Below are 23212 nucleotides of genomic sequence, written 5' to 3' on the forward strand. Positions count from 1 at the left end.
AGAATTTGTATTTTTAACTTAGCATTGAGAACCACCAACAGCTTTTCTACCTTGAGCCCCTCCCCTCCCTAACCAGCCCACTACAGTGGGCAATGGAGCCTAGTGACGAACTTGTAAAATCTAGAATTCTTTGCTATCCTTCCGCCCCGCAAAGCGACAGCCTTTTCTCCTGACGCCACAGCGTGGAAACCGCGTGTATTTCGAAATGGAAAGACATGCCCAAGAAAGAAGCTAAAACCGACATTCGGTAATCGTCGGCTCACGGGTGTTTGGCGCTGTTTTCCCTAGTTGGGCATCAGAACCTAAGTGTCGCAGTGTGTGCCATACAAACCACTGAGGGGAGGGGGGGGCAGCGGTATCACTCCACTTCCCTAAGCCGGAACTCCTTAAAGAACTCCAGCTCCTTCCGCTGCGGGCCTCCGGAATGACGTAGCCGCGCCCAGTGCGTCCCGGCGGATGTAGGTTTAGGATGTTCAGTCGCGTCGTGAGAGACCAGGGAGAGGAGTGGGTACTGCAAGCTGATCCTAATTTGCTAATCATGGCCCTTCTTGTTGTCTTATGTCCCAAGCGCCCGGCGAGCCCCTAAATACAGTCGCCGCCCTTGTCGGCGCTCCCTGCGCCTGACTGCTGATTGCGTTTGCCTGCCTCCTTTCTGGCAAGGCACCGCCAGAGATAACGCAAATAAGAAAACGGCCTTGGACTCAAACTGAACAGGTTAGTAAGGAAGGCATGGCTTGGGATCGTGGATGCGAGTTCCATGATTGGGGCGGGATTCCTGACCTGGTTTTATGGAGGCGGGTGTCGAGACGCTAGGGAGGATGATAAAAAGCTATCTACGTTTCCATAAACTCATCACTTGTGGGAAGGGAGGTGGATGCAAGGGCATCATCTACTGGGGAGATGGCGTACTTGTCAGAGAAGGGAGGAGGACTGCCACCACTGATGAAGGCAGTTGTTTAAGGAGCCTTGAGAATCAGGAAGGAGATATACAAAGGGGTTGTAAATGTGGGAACATTAAGTCTTGTTTTGGGTGTATTCGAAGATTGTTTTCACATTCTGGTTGCTTATCTGACCATTAATTAAACCATGTCTTACTCACTAGAATTTCATTTGATTTGGGGCTATCAAATATGTATTTGTGTAGATAGATGTTTTGCATTTCTCCACATTTCAGGACGTCAATCAAAGGGGGAGGGAAGAAGATAAACAAAACTGACTTGATTTCTGTACAGTGGAAAAATGCTGCAAGAATAGGTAGTGTTCTAGAATAATTTCCTCTTTCCCAGCCTTCCAGAAATGCCCTCCATTACCCCTACTGTGTTGCAGAATATGATAGGTTTGTGTGGGTGGGTGGGAGGGTAATCATAAGAATGTGTAAGAAAATTGAAAATGATACTTTTCATTATCTTCCCAGCTTCCTGTTATTGTCAGGCGTTCCATCCCTACTGCTACGACCGACTGTGCAGAGATGATTTAGTTGTCTCTTCATGGAATTATCAGGCTTTAAGAATATAGCAGAGAAACATGGAGATTTCAGGGTGTCATTTGGGGGTGGTGAAAGCAAGAGAATCAGAGAATTCTTTGCAAAACAAGTATCTGGATCCAGAAAGCACTCCTTTCTTAAGTACTGTTTTCTGAATGGTATTCAGTAGTGATGTTGTCCTGTGTGTGGATTTCCATTGGTAGACCTGTCCAGAGAGGGTTGTATGACTGCTGACTACTGTGAACGTTTGTAAAATAACTGAATGTGAAGCTGGGAGAAATTGTCCAGGTTCTTGGGTTAGTGTGAAGACAGACAAGGGTCACTTAGTCTAGCAAAATCACTTCCTGTTTTTGACAGTTTCTCCATGACCTTGGTCTGTAGACTCACTTAGAAGCATTTGTCTGCTTTAGAGACAGATTCGGGATGAGAACATCTTCCATTCGTGCCCTCTTTCTCGCCCTGCTCTAATACTTCATTAATAATCTAGTTTTCAACTAGGGGATTACTAAAAGAATCTGTGAAGAGGACAATGGTGGGCCCTACCGGAGGAGGAGGAAGAAGAGCTTTGAAGCTGGATAATGGGAGGAGAGGGAGACCACAAAAGGAGAAGCTAGAGAAACTTCTAGAAATTCTGAGAAGGCAAGAATAAGGGCCAAGAACCAAGGTCTGTATCCCAAGAGCTTAGTTTCTCTGTCCTTTTTATCTGTCTACAGGTCTGCCAGATCTGCTGCAGGGCTTGTTGCCAATGGAAGCAAAGAAAGGAGGAGAAAATTCCTTCACCCGAGCGCAGGTTAGTATGGACCTGGGGCACACCTTGAGTAAGACCTGTAGGATGAAATAGTAAAGATTTGGTTGGCTCCAGCCCATGTCAGCAGCCAGCCTCAGAATTCTGCAGTCTCTCATGTCCATCCAGCCTTACTATTCTCTTGGCCCTTATTAGTGTCTGCAGAGACAATTGGTAGCACATGGAGGTGTAGACAGTGGGTGAACTGATAGATGGCTACTTATCTTCCCCATACAGCACTGAATTTCAATACTTAAACATGTCTCTGTGCTAATCAGCATGAGGAGAAAGAAAATTGGAAGAGACTTAAAGTCCCATTTCCTTCCTCCACCCTTAGGTCCAACTTCAGTGACAGATCTGATGGCCTTGGAGTGGCTGAAGACCACCACCCTCCACAGGCCTGCGCCCAAGCACAGCTATCCTTTATCTTGAGTGAGCTTCCTCAGCATGCTGTCTATATGATTGGCAGACACAGTAGTTGGAAAGGGAGCTGAATGACTACTGGACTTTATATGAAAACACCTACTTGGGGCTGACTTTTGGACAAGGCCGAGAGAGGGGCATAGTTAGCTTTGCTTTCTCTTGAACCATGATTGGCTCTAAATCTAAAAAGAAAGCTAGAGAAGAGTCGGGGGCTTCCTCAAAACCTGGAACCAATAGCCCTGCCAGTGCTAAAGGAAAAACTAAGAGTCAGACCAATAAAGTGGTTAAGGCAGAACGAAAAGAAGAATGGGGAAACCAGGCTGAGGCTAGGGATGAAGCAGGGGCCAGGACACAGGCAGCGATTTCCACTGAGTCCAAAACTGTGACCTGGAAAGTAAAAAAAAAGAAAGATAAGGCTAATACTAGAGCCATAGCTCAAGCTAAGACAGAACCCCTGGCAGAGCCTGGTTTAGTGCCTCACACCAAGTCAGATGCATCTGTGGTCATTTCTGTAGCCAAGTCTGAAGTCAAGGCTGACACTGGAATTGAGGCATCTGTCAAGGGCTCTGCCAAGGCTAATGCTAAGCAAAGTATTAAGCACAAATCTGAGATAAAGAAAGAGGCCTGCCTCAGATCCAGGGCTGGGGACAAAGCTAGTATTGTTATTAACACCACTGATGAGGATGAAGACTATGTGTGCTCCTGGTTTTGGACAGGAGAAGAGCCTAGTGTAGGGTCCTGGTTCTGGCCTAAAGAAGAAACTCCTCTTCAAGTTTATCAGCCCCCACCAAAGGTTGAAGAACCTGAACCCCCAGATACATTTGACTTTACTTTAAAAAAGAAAGCGGCGGCATGGTTAAGGGGAAGGTTTATTGTCCTAGTCCCAATTGAGGAACCCCAGCCATCTTTACCTCCAGAAGGGAACTGGACTCTGATTGCGACCTTAATTGAAACTCCTCTAGGTATTCGACCTCTGACCAAGATTCCACCTTATGGTGGACCTTACTTCCAGACTTTAGCTGATTTAAAAAACCAGATTCGGGAAAAAGAAAAGTATGGACCCAATCCAAAGTCTTGCCGCTGTAAATCGCGTACCTTTAGCTTAGAGCCTGTTGAGTTTGATAAACTTGTTGCCCTGCTTAAGGTAACTAGGGATCCATTTATTCACGAGATAGCTACAATGATAATGGGCATTACTCCTGCTTACCCATTCACTCAAGATATTGTTCATGATGTTGGTATTGCTGCTATGATTGAAAATTTTGTCAACAATCCAAATGCTAAAAAATACCATAGAAATTTAAATATTAATGCTGACCCTGATGCCCCTGAAGAAGTAAGGGAGACTGAAGCACATGTAAATAAAGTTTGCAGGGACATCCTCTGTTGTCCTTTGAACTGCTCTGTGCAAGTGGAAGAACTAAAACTGTTAGTGAGCTTGAGTGTGAAATTTGATTATCACCATGTGGTTGTCTACTATGTCCGCTATTTCATCTCATTGTTAAACAAAGGAAGTGTCAAAATCAAGTTTCAGGTTTTAAGAGTTATTTTGTGTTTGTCAAAAAATCAAGCTAACACAAGAGAACTGATCAGTGCTGAAGTATTCTCCTCACTGGTCGCTCTCTTTCACAAGAATGAGTCAAAGGCTAATATTCTTAATATCATTGAAATATTTGAGAATATCAATTTCCAATTCAAAAAAAGGGCAAAGCTATTTACTAAGGACATGTTCACTAGATCTGAACTTCTTTCCATATTCCGGGAGGCAAGAGAGTTTGACTACAAACTCCAAGACTTAGCAGACCACAGTGACCCTGATGTGAGAGATAAAGTTATCCGATTAATACTCAAACTCTAAATAACTGTATATTCTCACAAAGCCTTGAACATTTTTGTCTTTCCAGTATAAATTGAATGCTTATTATAATTATACATTTGATACTTATGCTCTCTGTGTTGAGGGAGGCAGTTTTATGGATGCTAGTCATCTTGAGAGATTGAATACTTGCTGGTTTTTATTGTGCTATATAAATTAAGGTATTTTTGGTATTTCTGTAATGTAACCCAGTACCGAACCGATTCGTTCTAAATAAGCTATATTTCTGTGCATTATATTGATATAAGTGTATTTTCGTATTCCATTTATGTGTTTTTAATAAAGTTGCATGCTAAACAATGAAAACATTGTTCCAGTTCTTTAGTTGAAATGTAGTCAGAGATGAACAGTGTAAAGATAGCCAAAATTGTTGTCTGTCCATTTACTGGTGGGGGTGGCACAAACAAACAGGTTCACAAATTGGCAGATTGTTCAGTTTCAACATGTTCAAGGAATACAGTCACCCATTCTGTGACCAAGAAGACAGCGCTATGCTTCTGGCTGGCTGGAGGTTGTAGATGTCAGGGTGTCAATGGGGGAATGATACTGAATCTGGACAGACTCAGGAGGGGGAGAATACAGATGCCTTCACGTCATTCTTGAGTCCAAGAACGTATACTTAGTTTGCACATTGGATGTCTCACCAGGATACCCTGAAGTTTTTAATCCTAAAGGGATTGTCGGGTTGCACCCTATTCGGTTCAATTATGAACAAGTGAGGGAAGTGCAGTTCTAGAGGGACACTGCCACATTGTGCCCTTATCAGTCCCTTCCCCATCCAGGAATGTCAGATTTATTTCTTCCAATGAGGTTTACTAACCCTGCAATCGTGGGCCTCAGAGGAGGGCCCAGGATCTCCTATGAAACTGATATTTATATCACCTCCTCTACTTTGGTGGTTGTTGGTTCTCATTCTTGCTTTTGTTTTCTGACTTGATTTGTACTTATTCTTGATTGCAGCCTCTGTTCTGATTCTTAAGTGTCAGAGCATGGCTGTATGTGTGACACACCCACATAATATCGGAGTCCTTTCGGACTGCTTGGTTAGAAAGACATTAGTCCCCATACTACCTCTGGCCAGCTCATTTTCACTTGACTCTTTGAAGCTATGTTTATTCAATCTCAGCCTCCTGTTTTTATAACAAGCTAGGTTCAGAGCAGAGGCCAGTGGTATAGAATGACAGGTATAGGTTGGGATCTGATACCACCTTTGTCTCCCCTACTCCCCAGATCCTTTGCTATTGTTATTCTCAATTAACTGCCCAGAATTGGGAATGATGAAGATTATAATCTCTGGAAATATTTGTGTGTGTGTGTGTGTGTGTGTGTGTGTGTTCAAACAAATAGCTGCGATCTTTCTATCAACCTACCTTTTCCAATTTTTTCATGCACTGGGGGAAGGTCTAAAAAGCATGAACATGCTAGAAATTTTCGTAAGTTTTAACAGCTGATCCTGGTTTAATTTCTCACATTTCTAGTAATAAAAATGAAGAATAATTCGTCCATATTTGTAATTTAGGCTGGAGGAAAGCAGTGTTTTTTTTTTCTTGTGTGTGTGTGTGCAATGTACCACTTTAATTTAGAAGATTTTTGAAGTTCTGTGTAACTTTTTAATTCACAGATCTCCCCTAGCCTATAATACCAGCTGTGAGTACTTCTCTCAGTGGAATCTTCACAGTGCAATCGGATCAAATCCTTTGGAAACATTCTATATCTCAAATGCCCTGTGGAGTACACTTATCAGGTAATGGCTTGGAATTTTCCAATATCAGCTGAGGACAAGGATGAGTTTGGGGTTTGTATATATTGATGCCAAAGCAAGAAATCAAGTCTTCCTGCTGAATGGTAATTTTAAGAGTCAAAATCATGTCCTATAGGTTCTGACATGTTATTATATGTACACTTAAATTGTACCTAGGGTAGGGCTATTATGACCAGTGCTGCAGTGAACATTGGAGTAAGAGTACCTCAGAGTCCCCAGTTTCTTCCTAGTGAAATTTAGTGACTATTAGCTTTTTCCCCATAATCTCCCTAGCCTTTTATAACAATAATTCTACTCTCAACGTCTTTGAGCACAACCTTTCCTGACTGTATGTGTAGATGATAAGGCATTTGCCTTTCTATAGCAGTTTTATTTCATATAACAATCATCTCCAGTTCCAGTCCTGTTGTTAGGAATGCCGAATGGCATGCTTTTGACTGAACAATATTTTCTTCTGTTTACGAAATACAACTTTATCCATTCATCAAATTTTGGATACTTAGGTTCCCTCCCTTATTTCTTAACGATTGTAAATTATGGTACTGTATTGAGTATGTGAGTACAAATTGCTCTTTCATATTTTTAGGTTCTCTTTTGCTGATTTAATTTACTTTGGACGTATATATAATGCTGGGATCCCTACATCATATATGGTTGTTCTATTTTTATATTTTTAGGATCCTCCATACTGTTTTCCACAGTGGGAATATTAATTTGCATTCCCATGAGCAGAGTAAAGTATTTTTTTTCTCCACAGCCTCTCAAGTACTTCTTAGTTTTTTTGGTACTAGCCATTCTTATGGGTCTAAGGTGGTGTCTCACTGTGTTTGTAATTACAGCTAAAGGTACCTGGGTGGAGTGGTTTTTCTTCTCTCTGCTGTCCATTGGTATGCCTATCATTTATTGGCAAATACCTATTCAATTATATTGTAAATTTTTAAATGTAGTTATTTGGAGAATTTTCTAATAAGTTTTTTTTTTTGCAGATCCTGATATAGTCTAGATTTCAAACCCCTGCCAGATGTGTGCATTTCAAGTATCCTGCCATGCATTAGACTACCTCAGCTGTTTCTGCACTCTGTGCTTTCCTTTACTGTGTAGAAACTTTAGTTTTATTTTTGCTTTCATTTCTTGTTCTTTTATGATTCTGTCTAAAATTTTCTGTCGGTTCCAAATGCCCTAAAACAGTTTTTAAAGGTTACATTGAGTAGTTTCATATTTTTAGGTCTTACATTTAATTCTTTAATACATTTTGAGTTGTTTTTTAATAACTGGACGGAGATAGTTGATTTTTGTCATTTTCAAGATGTTCTTCTGCCTTTGGCTATCAGAATTTCTCAGCATCATTTATTAAAAAAATTTTCCTTTCTCCATTATGTCTTCTTAGCAACTTTGTCGGGAAACAGCCAATTGTAGATATACAGGCTTATTTCTAGACTTATTAGTTACAGTTAGTCTGGGGGTACACTTTATGTCATACCATGTTATTTTCTTAAATCACTTTAGCTTTGCAAGTAGTTTTGAAGTCATTTTGCTTCTCTTTTGTTGAGTAATTTTTCATCTTCATTGATCAAGCATATATTAGCCTGTAGTTTTGTCTATCTTATTGTCTGGCTAATGCTGACCTCACAGACATGGGTTTAAGCCATTAGAAAGTCTATTAGCTAGCCGGCAAGCAACTACATTGGGTGTTTGAGATCCCAGTGTAGCCCTGAGCCTTTTTCAGGGGAAGGTTTAAAGTACAAAAACCATGCCCTGGTTATTTCAGTTAATAAGAGCAGTTAGTCAGAAAGCAAGGTTAGTACATATAGAGACTTTCCCAGAACTATGGACTTTTCCAGATTAGGCTTTTGTTTTAATTTGGCTGATGGTGCTGTCTCCATGCTGAGTTTTGTGGGCTGAATGGTATTTCCAACATGGAGTCAGTTGTGCTTAAGGTATGGGGTCCTACTAAGGTATGGAGCCCTGTTACATTCCCCACAGGTCTTAGTGAATATGGACTCATCCTGCTCTGAAGAAATGTAGTTGGTCCTAAGGACCATTAATTAATTTTACTGAACTGATACATAATTGGCCATGCATTTTAAGATGCAGGGGCCTGCCATTAATCCAATCAGAATGAGAATTAAAGGCCAACCAGTGCTGATAATGCAGTAGTTAGCTGGGGATCAAGAGGACAGAGGCTGGTGCCAATTATTTGACTTATGTCACTGGCTTATTTTCTTATTCTAAATTTTTTCCCCAACCACGGCAAGTTTATTTCTAATTACTCTATATCAAGTAGCATAGAAATGGCACATTTTTTCCAAAAGCCATACATAATCCTCCTTTGTATGTCCAGTCTCTAAATAGAATACTTGGTCTGAGCAACTCAGAAAGTTTGTGGAGCCCTGTTGAGTAGCCTGGTGGAGGTCAGTTATTAGAGTACTGCTAGTTATTTCCTGGAAAACGATCTTTCCCTCTGATGTCCTTCATCTACCTATAGGTTTGAGCTGTCCATTTCTTCTCTACCATGTTGTCTCAGGTAGCACTGAGTCGGGGTATATCATCAGAATATCAATAGACTCCACTGGTCTTAGGGTTGTTTCTAGGATAACCAGGTCAGCGGCCCAGCAGTAGAAGACAACAATTCATAGAGGAAGCCAAATAGCTACTTGCTGGGTCAAGGTCTGTGTATGTGGTGTTGGAGTTTCTTTTCCCCATTTGAGAGCCTGGGTTACATCAATGAGTTAGTCTCTCTGTTGGGGTACCTGTCTTGGGCCCAAATCTTTTCAGTTACAGTAACTGCTGTATCTCTCAAGTACCTGGTTTTATCTTTCATCTTGTGAGAGTCATGAATGAGCACCTGCAGGTTGTTGGGCAAGAAGGTATTGATGGCAGTGGTTTTCTTAAAACCATATTCTAGGGTGAGGCAGGAATAGGGCCTGATAGGGTTCACACAGCACTAGATAGCCAAGCACTCTGGTGTTCCTCAGAGGAGGGTTTTAGTCACATCATGGGGGTACTCTGAGTATAAGATCCTGATCCAGAGTTAACTTGTTTGTTTGTTTGTTTGTTTTTCCATCAGACTGACAACTACCAGTGCTTTTAAGACAGGTGGACCACCATTTGGACAGGTATGTCACAGGGCATTTCCATGGACCCAAAATTTGGGTTAAAACCTCTTTTGTCTTTGTTCCATGATGAACGGGTTTTGAGATATCTGGGAGTGCTAGAGCTGGACCCAAAGTCAGAATTGTTTGTAAAGCTTCAAATGTCTTTTGTTTACTCTCAGTCCAGATTAGGGCTCAGTGCCCCCAAGTTGTGCTGGTATATAGAAGCCTTCTCTCTGGTACCCGGAAGCAGCCAGAGCTAGCTGTACCTAGGCACTCTCGAACCTGTCTCTTAGTGTTTGGATTCGGGATCTGAAGGATGGCAGCAATCCTGCTCCTAGACAGGTTCCTTTCGCCTCCTCTCAGCTGGTAGCCAAGATAGGTAGACTCTGATATACAGAATTGGGCTCTCTCAGCTGATATTCTGTAACCCAAGGTTTGAAACTCTTAGCAGCAATCTTTCAGCAGCCTGTTTATAATTTCCCAGGAAACCTCTGATAGAAGGGTAAAGATTCAGCTCTTAGTATCTCATCGGACAGGGTTGGCCAATTTTGAAATCTTCAGGTACACCTGGTCCAGGTCTGTTGCCTGCTTTACCTTCTCTCTGAGTCTGTCCATTTAAAAGCAAAGATGAGTTGACTCACCTCTGCCAAGGAGAGACTGAAGAATGCATCTTTCAGATCAAGACAATATTCATCTGTTTCTCTGGAGAAATCTGACTCGGGAGAATGAGAGGTCCCAGGTTTCCTCACAGGCAGGCAAGGTATATTCCAGGGTAACTGGCAGGGCACCAAGATGCCTGTCTTTCTCTCCAGGCAATATGGACTGCAGTTTCTTTTGTTTTGTTTCCAAGGTCACTGGATATTGTTTAATCTGGATGACTCTGAGATTGATGCCTGGTGTTTTGAGGTCTGGTCCCTGGGGATCTCAGTGGAACCTCCAGAAATTGTGTAGGATATCTACTAAAGAACACGAAGATTTAATCCAATAGAATGTCTTTCTTACTGGCAGGCAACTACACTGGGTGTTTAGGATCTCAATGTAACACCAGGCCTTTCTCAGGCTGAGCTTTTAAGCACAAAACTATGTCCTAGGTTGACATACCTTAATTCACAAGAATGGGTGTCAAAAAGCATAATTACAGAGTCCAAAAAGAAAAAAAAGCAAAAACAAAACAAATTAGTATATTTAGACTTTCCCACAATTATAGACTTTAGTAGATTAGGCTTTTGTTTTTATTATGGCAGGTAGTGCGGTCTACACGCTGAATTTTGTGGCCTGAATGGTATTTTTATCATGGAGTTAGTTGGACTAAGGTCTGGGGGTCTGTGACAGTAATATCTTTGCCATAATCCCTTCCTTTTGTACTTTTGAAATAAACAGCTTAGTTGGCATGTGTTCTTAAAATGTTTTATAGATGTGATCCTGGGATTTTCTTTAACGGGAGGCTATTTGTTAGTAATTTAATCTCTACAAATTGGTCCATTTCTTCTAAGTTACCAAATTTCTTTGTATACATTTGTTCCTAATACTTCTAATGATCCATTTTATTTTTGTGGTGTGAATTGTAACACTTTCCTTTTTGCTTTATATAGTATTTGAAATTCTCTTCCTTAGTTTACCTAAGGGTTGATCTATTTGCTTTATTTTTAAAGAGCCAACTCCCTTTCATTGATGTTTTTCACTTTATTCCATATTTGTTTATGCTCTGATACTGTTGTTTCCTTATGCTAATTTAGGGTTTGGTATGATGTTAGTGGTTAGCCATCATTTGCATTTTTTCTGATTTTCTTTTATAGATTTTTTTTCTGTATTTTATTGGCCTTGGTTACTACAATTCTCCTTAATACTGCTTTTTCTATATAATGTTGATTTCTATTTTTACTAACTATAATTGGAAAAGATGTCCCTTGTCATTTTAGTTCCTCAAGACTTCTTTTTGCAATGCTTGGAATTGAACTCGGTGTCTTATTCGTGAGTGCGTGTTGTTGTTATTGGGGGCAGGGTTTTGTGTAGCCTAGTCTGGCCTGAAATTTACTATGTGGCTGCCGCAGATGATCTTGAACTCTTGCAGATCCCTTACCTTCACTTTATTCCCCGAGTGCTTTCATTTGCAAGCTTGCAGCACCATACCTGGTTTATGCAATGCTGAGGATCAAACAGGCTGGCACTCTGTCCACTCATCTGCACCTCCTTTCCTGGAACTTGGTTTTGTGCCCTGTCTGTCACTGTATTCTGGATAATTTTCTGTGTGTTCCTGAGAACAAAAGTGTATGTTCAGAAGCCGTAAAGTGGAATCCTCTAGCAATGTTGCTTTGATCTGATTTGCTCTAACGTGCAGTATATTCAGTTTTCTTTTACTAGAATCTAAGGTTTCACTGTTTGCCGCGCTACCAAGTTTGCATAGGACAGAGACTGGAGATTTATTCAAGGCCAGTCCTGTAGAACATGCAGGAGAATTTCCTGTTTCACATCTCAATCTTTAGGAGTTTAACCATTCTAACTTCTTTTATGGAACACAAGATGAATTTCAATGTGATATTAGGCAGAAGTCCCAGAGCTAAGCAAGATCTCTGTTCTATGCAAACTTGGTAGAGCGGCCAATATGTTTCCCATTTATTAAAAACCGTAAATATTAATTGGTATAAAGTGGTTTGTGGTAAGAACTCTTGATCCTCCTGCAGGGCCCCTGGGTTCAGTTCTGAACTCCTGTATGAACTACCAACCTTCTGTTGCCATCTTCTGGCCTTGACTGGTATTGCATGTTACTTACACATTCTTTTAAAAGGCCATCCAAATCTCAGCTCTCAGTGTCTTGGAGTCAGCACCTACATTTTCTTTTTGAGCACACTACTTTTCAGTTTAATTTTGAACTGAAGAGATGAAGAAGTTTTATAGCGACTTGTCTATTGAAGATAGAATACTTTGTGAACAGGATGGGTTATTAAAATTTAGGGAAAGGATTGGGGAGGTAGGAGGAAAGTAATAGTTCTTTCCTAGTTTGGCTATCTGTTTCTAAAAGTTAGGAGTTGACGTTTCATGCTGTTGTATTTTTCTCATATTAGGTCCCTTGATACTTATCTATATTTGGGCACTTAATATTATTTCTCTTGTGGAATTGATCTGTTTAACATGGACCTGCCTGGTCTCTTTTGGTGCTTTGATTTAAAGTCTTTTAGCTAATAAAGTGCTACTCTTGCTTTTTATGGATTTCATTTGTGTAGAGCATTCTATTTCATACTTTTACTTTCGTTCCATATGTATACTAAGAAGTGAAGTGGGTTTTTGGTAAGGAACAACTGGTTGGCTACTGATAGTTTAAAACCCATATAGTAGCTCTTGTTTTTTAATTGGATAATTTAATTTCTGTATGTTCAAGGCAGTGCTGATGAGTTAAGTTTTTGTTGCATCCATTTTATGATTTGTTATCTATTTTCTTTTCCTCTCTTTCTTGGTCATGATGTTGCTCTATAGTTGGGATTTATTCATTTCTTAATTCCTTGCTTATTTTTGTTCTGTATGCATCTTTTATTTGTGGGTGGCTCTAGACTTAAAAAAGAGTGTTTTTATTATAACAATGTATTTTTAAATAGTATCAATTTAACATGGCCATAATGATGACAATAGAAACGCAAGAGCAGAAGAGAAAGTAATTAATGTGAAATCTACACTTGTGTACCATTTTCCATTTTTCATATGTAATTTAATCTCTTTCTATATTGTTTATCCCTAGCATGTAATGTTATCTTTTAATTTTGTTTTTAGTCTTTTACTGAAGATATGATTTATTTACCATTCTTAGAGATTTGAGAATTTTGAGTTTATTTTTATAATTTTATACTGGGATTTTTGTTTCCAGTTTTTAAAATTAAATTTTCAGACATGTACTTACTGCATACTAACTACACTCCCCCACCCTCTCTTTCTACTACCCTGTCTGTCACTCCACTTCCTTAGAAGTCTTTCTCACATTTATGTCTATGAGTTTTCTTTTACGACTCACTAAGTTTAACCAGCACCATCTGTGTGACCATTGGATGTGGAGCTATCTGCTGGACCCTAGTGGGCTCGTCAGTCGCCATGCAGCTGAAGACTGTGGCTCCCCTTCTTCCAGGGTCTATCAGTGAGCCCCTCACCCACCCATCACTGATTCTTGCGCAGGTGCCAGCTCGGGCAACCACACTTGTTTCCGCTTATGACTGCACTGGTTGCGTTGAGCCTAGAGGGTGACATTTCACGGTCCTTTACCTTATCTGCTGTTTCTTACGACTAGCCAACGCATCTTCTAAAATGTTCTCTGAGTCTTAGAAGGTATGATGTTAATGTCTTACTTAGGGCTGGTCCCTCAAATGTCACTTACTTTGCAAAGAGAAGCTTTTGTGATTAAGGCTGACAATATTTTTGACTGCAGGTATAAGCTTACCTGTTTAGAAGGCAGTGTGATTCTGTATCAATTTAACTAAATGACAGTAATAAGTTCCTACCTTGGATATATGACTTCATCAGTTATGGGTTCTAAAATTGGATTTAGCATACAGGATATACCCTCCTATAGAGTGGGCCTCAGGTCCAATTACAAGGAATCATAATGATTTATACCTTCCACACGATTTAATTTTGCTCACAAATATTTCTTTTTCTGTCCAGATTGAAGAAATTCTTTAGCATTTCTTGTGTACTGGGTCTGATGGAAATATATTTTCTCAACTTATGTTTGGACATAACTTTAATCTCTCCTTCTCCTTAGCCAGGCTAGGAGTCCTGGCAGACAGTTGTTGACAGTTTTTCAGTACTATAAAAATGTTTCACCACATTATCTGCTTACATGTTTGGATTCTTCTAAAATGTGTTGCTAGACAAAATGGCACACCTGTGTGTATGTATGTGTGCATGTGTTGTGTGTGTTGTCTGCATCACTGTGTGTTTTCTTCCTGTCATTAACTTTCCTTAAAATAGGTCTTTTGAATTCTCCATCCAAAATTTTGCAGATATTGGTTGCTCTATAGTTGGTTTCTGGCATCTTATGCTTAACCATTAGATGAGGTCACAGTTTTCTGGAAGTTCTTTTTTTTCCAAGTTTTAACAAGTGTATCTGTATGCGCCGCACACACTACAACACACTCACACTTTAAGCTAACACTTGTGTTATAGAAGTATATAAAAGACAAAACAAAATCATCAGCAATCATAATCAGTTTGGTTGAACATGTCCTTGTTGGCATATGATGATATCTGCACACTAAAAGATTAGGTTTGTATTCCATTCATCACATCTGACTTTATGTCTTTTTAGATATCCTAAGCAGGCTGTTCATTTTCTCTGAGCCTATAGTTACTTCTACCATTTTAGTATATTATTGTGCTGAGTACCAATGTGGTTTTGGTACTTGAGCAACTGTGTTCTAAATCTGTAGTTGTTGAATTGTTTAGAGTGAACTGGAGGATGAATGAACGGAACAGAATTAGCAGTCTGTCCCCATAGTGTTCTTTCAAGAGCCAGGGTAGGCCCAGATGGCATGTTCACGCCATTGCCCTGTGTAGAGAAGCACCACAGGATTCTGCCCTGATTAGAGCACAATTACTATGCAAGGACTGTCCCTGTCTCCTGTGTACTAACTACAATGACTTGGCACCTAGCTCCCTTTTTGTATACCCATGGGCTAGGGAAGGAGTGCAGTTGGCAGCCATGTGGACACCTGTGTTGCACTGCTTGGTCTCATTCACCTCATATCCTGTGTACAGCTTAGGAGTAGAACTCAGATCTATACTACTATATGGGTTGCTTACTGCTGATGTAAATTAGTTCTTGAGTACTGTAATAAGCCACAGGTTATTTGTTTTATTGTTATTATTTGTCAGAGTGGAAATATAGTCGGTTGCTCTCAAGTCTTTATCTAACACTAGGGTGGATGTAGAATCTTTGGCTTATGAATATAGATTGTGAGGATTTGTCCCATTAGGTTTCCCGCACCTAGCACTGAATTACATGGCAAACTATTTAGCTTGCTGTGGTGATTTGTATATGCTTGGGCCAGGGAGTGGCACTATTAGAAGGTGTGGCCTTGTTAAAGTAGGTGTGTCACTGTGGGTCTGGGCTATAATACCTTACTCCTAGTTGCCTAAAAGTCAGTCTTCCACTAGCAGCCTTCAGATGAAGATGTAGAACTCTTAGTTCCTCATACACCATGTCTGCCTGGACGATGTCGTGTTCCCACCTTGATACTGGACTGAACCTCTGAACCTGTAAACCAGCACCAACTAAGTGTTGTTCTTTATAAGAGTTGCCTTGATATTGTTCACAGCACTAAAACTCTAACTAATATACTTACTTTCCTGCTCTACTCACTATGGGGAGGAATAGTTCCCATTGCTGTTACCCAAGGTTAGAGGAAGGGTGGTGGAAGTGGTCTCTTGGTTACCTAGGTTGATGCTAAGCTGAGATGCACTCAAGTCTCACAGCTGCAAGACTTGGCAGAGTCTCAGGTACACACTCCAGGCCCCTACTTTTTACTTTAATGCAGGGTGAATGCAGAAAAGACGATCTGATGCCTGAGTGTGCCTAGAGACTGTGTATGTGAGTGCATACCTGGAAAGGGTGGCCTTTGGCATCTGCCTAGTGCATAGTCTCACTGTTGTGGACTCAGGATTGGACTCCAAGGTAAATATCTGTACTGATTTTTCTAACATATTCTATAGAAGATAGAGTCTTGCTTCTTATTCAGGTGTCAAATGTTGGAAGATGAATATTGGGAGCCAGGCTGTCTCTTGAATACCTGGCTAAAAGAGGGTCCAGAAACTATCTACAAGTACTGGCTTGATCATAAAGCTGTGGGTCTCTGCTGCCATCTTGATTTTATTTTGATGAGTCTGGTACTGGGATTTAAGTCTAAGGTCTAGATGTGATTCCCTCTCCTATCACAAATATGAGAGGTCTCTTTCTGTTTCTTTCCTATATTCTTCAGTGCATCTCAAATTATTATACTAGACAACCACTGTGGTCACCCACTTGGCTTCCTGAGCTCTTGTGAGAGAGGTTTGCTTGTGAATAGCTGTCCCATCTGGCCAGCTAGGGGAGGTCATAATTAGATCACTGGAGGATCTTGACAGCCATTTTGCTTAGCTTCCATCCATTATTTTTTTTTTAGTTTTAGTTCATGATGTTTTATTTTTAAAATACGGCTTTTTGGTGTGTGTTGTGTACTGGTATGGAAAAGCTTCTTTTACACAGACAGACCCCCAAATACCATGTTTACCTTATGCACAACATACGTAAGCCAACATAGGCAGACTATGGGCCCTTTGCTATCAATATTTTGTGGTAGCCATGGGAAATATTTTCAGAACAAATTTTAAAATATCATGAGAAAAACTCTCCTAGTATTAACTCTTCCATTTTTGTATAACCCATGGGAAGAAGGAACTGACTTAAGTAAGAAGCAAAGATAGCTCATCCGTTAATTTTTGATAACCATCCCCTTAGTGCATAGTAGAATCTTATTGTGGTTCTAATTTGAATTTCTCTAAATCATAATTGTCAACATCAAGTACATTGAGGGGTCCCAAGTGAGGGCTGCACTAACCAGGACACAAGTGATGCACACTTTATTCAGAGTTTCAGCATCTTTATACAAACAGCAAAAGAAAGATTTCCCACTCTCTCATTCCCACCAGGTGCTGTTTCCTGAGCAGTAGCTTATCTGAGTTCAAAGTGACCCAAACCTCCTTGCAGACTGAGGAATCTGTCTGCAGTCCAATTCTTAGATGTGTTGCTTAATTAAACTATAAACACGGTAACTTTCTCATGAGAAAAGGATGGTGAAGGCTACTTCCTCAGGTTTGCAGCTTACTTGGCAAAGCACCAGGATTCTCTGCTTAGAAAGTGTGCATACTCTTTGTCCCAGTATGTTGGGATTCTCAGATACCCTTCAGTCATATGGAAGCTAGCAAGCCAGGGGCTGTCACCTCATGGCATTTCTCTACATTTTATGATGTTAGACACCTTTGTGTGCATATTGACTATTTTTATGTGTTCTTTGTAATAGAGACCATTTCTTTTTTTTTTCTTTTTTGAAAGAGGGATCTCATAGGAAGGGATGGCTTTGCCTTCACTGTGAAGCTTGGGTGACCTTGAACTTCTTTCTGGTTCTCCTGTCATCATTTCTGCCACCACTGTCAAGATCAGACATGAACTACTATCCCTGACTTAGCTTCTCTGTCCATTTTCAAAGTGGAGTTTTGTCTTTGATGTTGTTGCATTGTAGGAGTTCATTTTATTCCCATGTATGAGCCCTGCACACCACAGTCCACTCACGGATGGAGGTCAGAAGATGCATTGGTCAGTTCTCTCCTTTCACTGTGTGTGTCCTAGGGATCAAAGTTGGGTTATTTGATCTTTGTAGCAAACACCTTTACCCACTGAGCCACTTCACAGGCCCCTGAAGGTTTCAGTGTTAATGAATCAAATTCCTCTATTTTTTAAAGTCAATCACTGGATGATTGGGCATCATATCTAAGAATTTATTACCAAATCTAACTCACAAGGGTTTCCAACTATATTTTCTTTTAAGCATTTCATAGTTTGACAGCCTATATTTTAGTTGTTGATCCATATTGAATTAGTTTTTATATGTTGAGTTGAAGGAGGTATATGACTTCATTCTTTTATATTTGGAAATCTACTTATCCTACTACAATATGTTGAACAAACAATTCTTCCTAAAGTAGACATGAAACCCTAACCAAACCAACTGACCATGAATATATATGTTTCTGGATTCTGATTTTTCCCCATTTGTCTCTGTCTAGCCTTAATGTCAATGTTGAGTGTTTAGTCACCATACATTTATAGCAAGCTTTTTTGTGTTGTTTGTTTTGTTTGTCTTTTAGACAGGGTTTCATGGTGCCTAGGTGAGCCTCAAACTTGCTGTGTATCTGAGGTCCCTTAGAATTACTGACCCACCTGTATCTACCTCCTGAATATTATAATTATAGGCATTCAGTTTTTATGGTATATTTTGAAATCAGTAAAGGAACAAGCTTCCAGTTTTGTTCTGTTACTTCAAGAATGTCTTTATTGTTTCGAATCAAGTTCATGAAAATTTATTGATACGCTTTTTAAAAATAGTTATCTTGCACAGGTCTTATGCAAGCTGCATAACTGCTGTGAGCTCATATGTGCAAGATCAAGCCAGACAAAATCCTAGCATGGAAAGGGGATGTAGGCATGAAGTCCCATCACTAGCTGAAGAGGTGTTGGTAATTGCTAGCTGCTGGGAGAGGAAGAGTTTTCTTTAGTTAGGTCATAGTCATGGTCAGTCCCTGATACATGACCACCCTCTGGTGGATGGCCACACAGCCAAGACTAAATAGGCAGCAGAAATTTATCTCTTGTCAATTTCTTTTTAAGACTATATATTTTTATTGAAAATGGAGTCTTCTCTCATACAATACATGCTAACCACAGTTTCCCTTCCCTCTACTCTTCCAAGCTTCCCATACCTTTCCTCTCCCCCACATCCACACCTGCCCTTCATTTCCTTTCAGAGAAAAGCAGGCCTTCATGAGACAATAGCCAAAAAGGACAAAATAAGATACAATAAGATAAGGTGAAAGCCCTCATTTTGAGATTGGATAAATCCATCAAATAGGAGGAAAAGAGTCTTAAGAGGAGGAAAAAACAGTCAAAGACATACCCTATCTCATGGTTAGGATTTTCACAAAAACTAAAAACTACCAGCCATAATATATACATGGAGGACCTGATTCAGACCCATGCAGGCCCTGTCTGCCTTGCCAGTGTCTGTGAGCCCATGTGAGCCCTGCTTATCGATTCTGAGGATCGTGTTCTCCTGGTGTCCTCCATACTCTGACTCCTACAATCCCCTCCCCTTCAGTGGTCCCTGAGCTCTGAGGGGTGGGACCCAATGGAGAACTCTAACTTATACTTTCTCTTCTGGCTGTGGGGTTCTGTGCCTGCTCCCGTCTGCTGTGGAAGGGAGCCCCTCGGATGACAGCTGGACAAGACAGTGAGGGCAGTAATCTATGAGCATAGCAAAATATCATTAGGAAAGGGGCCTGATGGAGATAAGTGTAATACAGTGCCCAACACATTTCCTTCCCACATTCATGTCCTCTTTTTAATGTGTTCCACTTAATCCAGTTAGTGTTGCTTGCTGGAATGTTGACTGGTATCGTTGGCTTGTTCTTGGGTAGGTAATCAAAGCTATAGTGAGATCATGATTGCAAGACATTTCACAGGGCTTTTTCCCATTAGCTGAGCCTTACATTCTTTTTGCCCCATCTTCTGAAATGTTCTCTGAGCTTCAGGAGGTTGATGTAGATGTCACATAGTCTCAGCATTGTGATTAGTTATGACTCTGCAGATCCTGCTGCCCACTGTGGAAAGGAGCTTCTCTGGACAATGTTAAGAGCAGTTATAATCAACGGTTATAGATTGAAATACTTAGAAGGCAATTTGACAACTAACTTACTTAGGGTTTTATCGCTGTGAACAGACACCATGACCAAGGCAACTCTTATAAGGACAACATTTAATTGGGGCTGGCTTACAGGTTCAGAGGTTCAGTCCATTATCATCAAGGTGGAAACATGGCAGCATCCCAGCAGGCATGGTACAGGAGAAACTGAGAGTTCTACATCTTCATCTGAAGGCTGCTAGTGGAAGACTGGCTTCCAGGCAGCTAGGATGAAGGTGTTAAGCCCACACCCACAGTGAGCACCTACTACAATAAGGTCATACCTCCTAATAGTGCCACTCCCTGGGCCAAGCATATGCAAACCATCACATTCTACATCCTCCCATAGGCTTGTTCAAACATATGAATCTGTGCGGGCCATACCTAAACATAGAATAATCCAAAATACATTTAGTCTAACTTCAAAAGTCACCATAGTCTATAGCAGTCTCAACAATGTTAAAAGTCCAAAGTTCAAAGTCTCTTCTAAGATTCATCCAATCACTTAACTGTAAACCCCAAAGAAAGACAGGAAACCAGCTGGGCAAACGCTAAACTCTGCATCTCCATGTTTGATGTCAAAGCGGTCTTCAGACCTCCAACTCCTTTTCCGTCCTTATTGACTGCAACAAGCTTCTTTCTCCCGGGCTTGTTCCATTCCCTGTTAGCAACTTTCCTTGGCAGATATCTCAGAGCTCTGGCATACAGGTTTAGAGGTTCAGACCATTATCATTAAGGCAGGAACATGGCAGTGTCTAGGCAGGCATGGTGCAGGAAGAGCTGAGAGTCCTACATTTTCATTTGAAGGGAGCTAGAATACTGGCTTCCAGGCAGCTAGGATGAGAGACTCATAACCCACACCCACAGTGACATACCCACTCCAACAGGGTCACACCTTCTAATCATGCCACTCTCTGGACGGCTCAGTCCATACAAACCATTACAGCATTATCATTTAGGCAAATAACAATTTCAGGTTCCTCATATGATCACAGTCGAGGCAGATATAAAATTACTTCTTGTAGAGCAGGTTTCAAATCCAATCAGAAAGCAGTTGGTTATCACCATACCCTTCATGCCATTATTACAATTTGTACGCAGCTTTCCTGACAGATTGGTGTTGTAATATTTAGAGCTCACTGAAGGATATAACCAGCTGTTTGCTTACATAAGAAGGTCATTGGGAACTTGTGAGATTGTTTAACAGGTAAAAGCACTTGCCTTGAAACCCTGAACACCCGAGTTTGATCCTTTGAACCCATAGTGGAAAGAGAGAATCAACCACCTCCTGAAAAGTTGTACTCTGACCTCCAGGCATGTGTCAGACATTTCTGCACTCACATACACATACCATACACACATACATCATAAATGCATGATGATGATAAAAGAATTAAAGGGAATCATTGGAATTTTTTATACAAATTACCCTAAAAGTATAGATTGCTTTGAAGATATTACTATCTTTATAATACTAAGTTTCCAATCTATGAATACAGAACAGTTTTCCATTTAGGTTTTTATAATATAGTCACTTTTATTAGACAGGCTTTCACTAAATAGCTTAGACTGGTCTGGAGCACTACGTAGCCCAGGCTGACCTTATCTTGTAGTTCACCTTTCTCGGTGCCCCAAATGATAGAGCTTTGGGCATGCACTTCTAGTCACATTTTTTTGCCATTAAAATTACATTTCAGATCATTTATTGCTAATATATAGAAATATAATGGATAATTATGAGTTGAATGCATAACCTGCAACTTAGCTGAATTAATTTACTTCGATAGTTTTCTTGTAAATTCTCTTAAGAATTTGTATTATGTGGGATCATGTCATGTCATCTGTAAATGGAAGTACTTTTTCTCCTTTCTTCTTCCCTCCTTTTTAGAAACAAAGTCCCATGATGTAGCCTAGACTTCCCTACAACCTTTGATCCCCCCTGATCCACCTTTTGAGGGCTGGGATTATAGGGATGTGTCCTCACATGGGGCTATGAATTGAACCTAGGCCTTCCTGGATGCTAAGCAAGTACTATACCAACTGAGCCAAATCCCAGCTCATTCTTCTGTTTCTTTATATTTGTTCGTGTGTTCGCACTTGTGCATCCAACAGATAAACATGCATATGTGTGTATTCATACACCTCAGAGACCAGAAGAGGGCATCAAATCCCTTGGAGCTAGAGTTAAAAGGTGATTGTGAACCAACTGATAAGAGTTCTGGGAACCAATCTGTGCTGAGCCATCTCTCCAGTTCTTCCTCTTTCCGTTATTACTTGGCTACATTTGGTTCCTTTTTCTTATCTACTTTCCCTGGCTCGAATGTCCAGTACAGTGCTGAAGAACAATGGTGAAAAGAACAAAATTGTCTTACTCCCAATTTTCTTGTAAGTGGTTTTTAGTTATTTTTTAACTACTTAATATTGTGTTAGATGTGGGGTTTTTCATGTGTGCCATATCATGTTGTTCCTTTCTATGCCCACATGTTTATGCAGGGTTTTTTTTGTGAAAGGTTATCACATATAAATTTCTTTTTTACATCAATGAATATGATACATTAAATGGACATTTATTACTGTCGATGTAGTTCAAAGTCTATCCTAGTTAATTTTCTGCTGCTAGAACAGAATGGCACCGGTTGGGTAATTTTTTATTGGATATTCTCTGTATTTACATTTCAGATGTTATCCCCTTTCTGCCCATTCCGTCCCCCTCCCCCTCCCATTGCCTCCATGAAGGTGCTTGCTTGGGTAATTTTTTAATAATGGAATTTATATGTCTCATGGTTCTGAAGGTTAGAAAACTCAAATGGAGGAGAAATGGATTTGGCCATGACTTTCTCCCTTCATAATGACATGAAGGAAGGACAAGTGGCCCTGAACCTAGATGAGCCTCCCAACTCCTGCCCATGCCTCCTGACTGCTAGGATTATCAACGTGTGTGTGTGTGTGTGTGTGTGTGTGTGTGTGTGTGTGTGTGTGTGTGTGTGTGCTGCAGTGTCTGCCTTAAGGTTCAACTTCTTTTTAAATTCAAAAATATTTGAATTATATATAAGTATGTAAGTGTATGGACGTGTACATGTTAAGTGAAGCCACCCAAGGAAGCCAGAAGAGGGAAGGTATCATTCTAGATTCATCTACTGTCACTGTAGACATTTAGCTAAATTTCAACCTCTGAAATTCATTGAGACTTATTTAAGAAGAATACTAGGGCTGAGGAGTATTTTTGCTGTTATTTGATACAGTGTTCTATGTATGTTGTCTGACTTTTAAGAACCTATTTCTATTTATAAATATATATTTTCATGCAAGAATATATA

The 23212-nt window shown here is 40.3% G+C and overlaps 1 protein-coding gene across 1 annotated transcript; it reads left to right on the forward strand.

Moving 5' to 3' along the window:
- Nucleotides 1–496: 496 nt before the first annotated feature.
- On the forward strand, nt 497–4804 carry ARMCX5 (armadillo repeat containing X-linked 5). Its single transcript, XM_080910466.1, has 3 exons — nt 497–714; nt 2197–2273; nt 2605–4804. Exon 3 carries the CDS (start codon nt 2857–2859, stop codon nt 4546–4548), a length of 1692 nt encoding a protein of 563 aa, XP_080766592.1. The 5' UTR covers nt 497–714; nt 2197–2273; nt 2605–2856; the 3' UTR covers nt 4549–4804.
- Nucleotides 4805–23212: the final 18408 nt, after the last annotated feature.

This window comes from Micromys minutus, assembly GCF_963924665.1.
Source record: "Micromys minutus genome assembly, chromosome: X".
NCBI classification, from domain to species: Eukaryota; Metazoa; Chordata; class Mammalia; order Rodentia; family Muridae; genus Micromys; species Micromys minutus.